Below are 6,053 nucleotides of genomic sequence, written 5' to 3'. Positions count from 1 at the left end.
TAAATATCAGAACAACAAAAGATGGATGATGCTGCATCGATACCGACATGAAACGAAATACAGAAAAAACAATGGCAGGCGGCTCGTGAGTCGTGAACCAACGAACAAGCCTAAAATCTTTGGATTGGGCGGCGACGGCAAAGCAATGGCTGCAGGCTGCGCTGATTTTATAAAGCATCCTGTCAAATGTCGACACAGAATAGCAACAAGCCCAGGCTATTTACTCCAGGGAATATTCCCTTCGGTTCGAAATACTATCTGCCAACTACTGAAAAGAAATCCAGCGTACGATGCTACTATATATATCCACAACCAAACAGCCTAACAGAACGTACGTGTTGCCATCGGACCGGTCCCTTGATCATGGCCAAGCGCTTGACGCCATGGATCAGTGTCTTGGTCGTGCTCTCGACGCTGTGGCACTCGTGCAGCCCGGCCGCTGGTGCCGACCCGACGGCCGGCTTCACCGCTGTCGAGACCACGGAGGACCGGTTCAAGCTCCACAAGCCGTACGACCTGCCGCAGGAGCAGCGCTACGAGCTCTGCGCCGACGGCATGCGGCGGTTCTGGGTCTACTGCGACGACAAGCCCTTCCGCGCCGGGAGCCCCACCAAGCCGCGCTCCGAGATCCTCCTCAATGTAGGTCGCATCAATCTCTCTAAACCAACCCCTCCCTCTCACTATGATTTCTGACAGATTAGCCATGGAGTTCTGTTAGTTTGACATGTCGTTTTTGGTTTCCATTCTGGGGTGGAGCAGGTAACGTACAACTCCGGGGTGTGGCAGTTCGAGGGGTATGGCTACGTGCCGGCCGGCACCACGGGAGTGTCAGTGATGCAGGTGTTCGGCGCGGCAGGCCCGCCGCGCAACACGACGCTGATGCTGCACGTCTACGGCGGACGGCTCGTGTACTACAACGATGAGGCCAAGGTGGTCGACGACCACATCTACGACCGTTGGTTCAGGCTCAACGTGGTCCACGACGTCCAAGCGTCGGCCCTCACTGTGTTCATCGACGGCGACAAGAGGCTGGTCGTCCCAGGCTACGGCGGCGACCTCCACTACTTCAAGTTCGGGGTGTACACGCAGACAGATCCCTCGCACTACATGGAGTCGCGGTGGAGGGATGTCAAGGTCTACACCAAGACTCCCTACTGAAAAATGTAAGAAATCAACCTGCGAGATTTCGGCATGAATTACTTGGGGACTGGAGTACATTTGATTGGCAAGTGGAAGGAAAGAGTTTTGTATTAGTGTGATGAGGCAATGGATAAATGGATCGGGCTTGCTAAAAAGATTTAATGAAGTATCAGTCAACCTTGCAGCATTTTATCCCATCGTTTGCAACATTTTTTTCCTGACGGTTGCAGCATGTCGTCCCTCGTCGATTGTAGCACATTATCTCACCGGTCGCAACATCCTCCTTTGACGGTTGTAGCATTTTTATCAGAGCGGTTGTAGCATATATTGTCATTGCTTGTAGTACCGTTGCAATATTTTTCACCACCGTTTGCAGCATCCAGCCATGCTGCTTGCAGCACCACAACTACGCTGACATCACTCGACTGAGACTTCGTTAAGTCTCAGTTGCGTGAGTTCTAGACTACATATGTCTCTATCTGCCTGAGATATTAATGCAAAAAATGTTGTGGCACATCCATGATTACAAATCACCCCAGTCGGTCCAGTGCGTCGCTCTGTAAGAGCATCTACAACCGGTCATCTCAAATCATTCTCAAATGTTTGTGGATGTGTCCGATCAGTGATCGGAGATGAGAGAAGGAAAAAAGTGTCCGCGGGTTGGTGTGGCGGCCGCTCCTTCGGGCGGACCGTGCGGGACGGTCCCGGTCCAATCCGGCTAGATCAGGCACCGGCGGCCCGTCTAGCGGCGAGGGCTAAGGCTGGCAGGGGCCGCAGGTGGCCAGCTCGGCCGTGAATCGGTGGGTAGTGCTGGTGGCGTGGCTGAGGTGGTGGAGGCGCGTGCGCATCCCGGGGTCCGGTCGGACCTTCCTCCCAGCTTCTGAATAGTACATTATATTGCATAATTTTTCAAAGAGTCCCGCTTCGGTACAACCCCCTGCGTACAACCCCCCTGCAATACGTATAAAGGGGTAATATGGACCTTTCACAATCTCTACTCCTAATGGAGCAGTTGGTGAATAGTCTCCACGGTTTATTTTCGCTGTTTTTTTGTCTCTCCTCCCACCCTGGTCCATCGGTTTATTTTTCTCTCCACTCTTTATTACAACCAGAACTTTCCTAACGTATAACAAATCATGGATCTAACTTCCTTAAACTATACAAATCAATCGATTCCTTTTATTGGTTCAATTTGTCTTAGGAAACAAATAACAGATTTTCAGGAAACAAATAATATATTTTAATCTAACTTTCCTAACTTATCTAAATCAATCGATTTCTCTCATTAGTGAAATTTGTTTTAGGAAACAAATAACAGGCACGTCACAAACTTTCGTCCCAATAAATAGTTTCTTAACATTTGCAAACTTTCCTAATCAGACACGTCACAAACGGGCAGGTACTGATATCACGTTACCAAACAATAAAACCCCATTTGCATAGAAATCAGTTCAAAATCCTAAATTTTCTAAATTTTTACCTTTCCTTGATAACAACCAATATTTTCTATGTTTTCCACCTATAGAAGGAAATCACCCCTCCATCGATATTAGCATTTTTTGGAATGAGATCTCCAGGTTATGATTTTTTTGCGATTCTTTCCAATTGTGACCTCTCCTTCCGCTCCGGCTCCTTCTCGCATAAACACCTCCACCACAGCCAGCTGACGCCACCCCAGACCTCCTGCCTCTCCACACCTTCTCCGCCACCTCCTCCTCGTACTCCATTGACAATCCCTCCGCCATGTTTGTCCACGGCGGTGTCGAGGACATGGCGCAGCAGCGTACCAGCGGTAGAGCAGCGCATAGCAGTAGGAAGCAGCATGCAGCAGGCGAGGCAAGCGGCCGACGTGGCTGAGGGGGCGGCTGGCAGAAGATGGCCGTGACAGGAGGGGGCGCGAGGCAGGGCGCGACTGCGGGGCGAGCGAAGGGATAGGCGGCAGCAGACGGGGCGAGCGCAGCTAGCGAGAGTGTGTGGCGCGTGGCCAGGGTGTGCGTCGCGCGGGTCACAGTGGTGCGGTGGTTGCGGCGAGCGCGACGGTAGTGGCGGGCGTGATCGACGCGGTGTGGCACAGGTGTGGGCATGGAGAGGGAGTGGCCCCGCAGGCGCGGAAGAAGAGCAGCAGGCTCGGGCATGGACGCGCATAGGAGCGGGCATGTGCCACGGGGTCAATCCGAGGAGCTCGGTGGCTACCCCTGCAATTGCCATGGCGGACGGCGGTTCTCGGCCACGGCGAAATACCTAACGAGAGCAAACGAGAGGGGAAACAGGGGAAAGGCAAGAGGAGATCACGGCGGTGTCAATGGCGCCCTAGGGGAAGACAGGGGAGCTCGGGGCGGCACGGATCGAACGTCAATGTTACGGTGGCCGAAGGTTGAGGAAGACAACAGCGACGTCGATGCGGGGGTGCTGGACTTGATCTCGTTGGCGCAGACGAAGTAGCGGAGGAGTTCGGAGCTCCTCGACAAGCTCCTAGCCTACAGGGAGAGCAGCGGTTGTGTGGACGGGGTCGGTCATGGTGGCCGTGGCGTCTGACTTCGTCCAGATCGACGGGATCGAGCGAGCGAGGAGGAGAAGTGGATCTGGGAGGGGGCGTCGAGGAGTGAGGCCATGGGGGGCAGGGGAGGCAGGGCGTCACCCTTATCCATTCCCCTTCGATGCCGGCGAGGTGGTCGGGTAGGAGCTCGGCTCTGTAGCGACGCGGCTCGGGGAAATATAAGTTGTGATGGCAAATATAATACACATAATCCATATTGTTATGCACTAGCGCGTGTGCCTGTGAAATAGATGGATTATGATCCCGTACCCAATAAGATGGATATGTGTGTGTTAGAGAGAGAGGGAGAGGGGGAGAGAGAGTGTGTGTGAGAATTTGATGGTAAAAATGTCGCCAATGTCACTTGATATGTATGAGAATATTAAATGTAATATTAACATAACTGATATTGAACTCTTAAAGTTAATGTGGCCCCGTTGCAACGCACGGGCGTTCTTCTAGTTTGTATCTACTTTTCTAGTAATGTATACACCGGGGAGCTTACTTGGGCCGGCCCATTCTGTGGTGGCACGCGATGAAAAATAGCAGAAAATGATCGCACGAGCCGGGAATCGAAGCCAAGACCACTTAAAACATTAACTGTGTTCACAACCACTACGACAGCATGCCTCTGGTGAACGACATAAAGCTAAACACCTTAAGTAATGCACGGGCTGCGAATTTTATTAAAGATTTTAGCAACACTTTGTGAACTGGTCTCTTTTCCATAATATCTTTTTATTTGTTTATTTTCCTTTTCATGTTACGTATCTTCTTTCTTTTTCATAAAATGGACGCGCTTTCAAAATGTTGTTCAAAACTTCAAAAGGTTCGTTATTTCCAAATTTTGTTCATAAATTAAAAAATATTTGCATTTTCGGAAATTGTAATTAATTTAAAAAAATGTGTCTTTATTTTTTTTCAGAATGTCAAAATTTGAATAATTTTAAAGCATAAACAAAATTGTGAGAACAAATATTTTCTGAGAGCACGGACAAAAAAATAAATTGCATTTTTGTTCAGAAATGATACTAAATAAATGATATCAAAAAGGTGTACTAAATTTGCCGGAACATTTTTACAATTTGTGAACAATTATTTTGAAACTGAGAACATTTTCAAAATTCCGAACAAATTCCAATAGTCGCCCGACAGGAGCGATGCCATCAATTAGCTGGGCAAAGCCTAAGATTTTTTTTCTTTTCAATTTTTTGGGTTTTCTATTTTTTTGTTAATATATCTTTTCCCTTTTTAAACTTTATTATTTGTTTGAAACTTGTTCAAAAAATAGAAATACCAAAATAACAGTTTTAAGTTACTATTTTAAATTATGATTTAAAATTCTTTTTTCATTTATATATTTATTAAATGCTTTAAAAAGCATTTGTTGTTTTCAATTATATCATTTTGTATTTATTAGTTGTGTTAGAAACTTAAAATGACAGCTTTAAGTATCTATGTAAATTATGATTTTAAATACATTTTTTCTTCAAAACTGGCATGGATGACTACTCGAACACGCTATGTTGAACATGGTGTTTTTTTGGACATTCTTGAAATGACCCTAACTTTTGCCAGCGACTGAAATGCCCATGGTAGGCATCCATGCCCCCAATATATCTTCCATGGTCTTGTATGGCCAATTCAAGGCACCAATCCAAGTTGCTTGGGTTTTCGACAAATTTTGCATTTTCTAAAGTTTTCTCGGTCAAAAAATATCGATAAATGGCTCGACGTGTCGCAACTTGCATATGATGTAGGAAGTAGTTCAAACCTGCCACGGATTCCTACCATGGGCATGTCCACCTAGCGGCAAAAGTTGGGGTAATTTCAAGGATGTCCACGAAAACACCATGTTCAACGGAAGGTGTACAGGTTGGCCAAAAGGGTCTGTTAGAGAGCACGCTGGTTTTTGACATCCTTGAAATTGTCCTAATTTTTTTTTCATGGCCTCATATGAACAATTCAAGGCACCGTGACAACTTGTTTTGGTTTTCAACAAGTTTCGTAGTTTTCTAAAGTTTTCTCGGTAAGTAAATGCATAAAAAAGGTTGGACGTGTCGCAACTTGCATACGATGTCGAAAATTGTTCAAACATGGCTTGGATGCCTATGAGGGGCATGTTGGAAATATGCCCTAGAGGCAATAATAAATGGTTATTATTATATTTCTTTGTTCATGGTAATTGTCCATTGTTCATGCTATAATTGTATTGTCCGAAAATCGTAATACATGTGTGAATACATAGACCACAAAGTGTCCCTAGTAAGCCTCTAGTTGACTAGCTCGTTGATCAACAGATAGTCATGGTTTCCTGACTATGGACATTGGATGTCATTGATAACGGGATCACATCATTAGGAGAATGATGTGATGG

General features: G+C 46.8%; 1 protein-coding gene across 1 annotated transcript; it reads left to right on the top strand.

Moving 5' to 3' along the window:
- Positions 1-363: 363 nt before the first annotated feature.
- Positions 364-1,158, top strand: LOC123168720 (citrate-binding protein-like). The gene is made up of 2 exons (XM_044586582.1): positions 364-639; positions 760-1,158. Exons 1-2 carry the CDS (start codon positions 364-366, stop codon positions 1,156-1,158), a joined length of 675 nt encoding a protein of 224 aa, XP_044442517.1.
- Positions 1,159-6,053: the final 4,895 nt, after the last annotated feature.

Source organism: Triticum aestivum, chromosome 7D (genome assembly GCF_018294505.1).
Source record: "Triticum aestivum cultivar Chinese Spring chromosome 7D, IWGSC CS RefSeq v2.1, whole genome shotgun sequence".
Taxonomy (NCBI): Eukaryota; Viridiplantae; Streptophyta; class Magnoliopsida; order Poales; family Poaceae; genus Triticum; species Triticum aestivum.
This window is presented reverse-complemented; position numbering and strand designations above follow the sequence as displayed.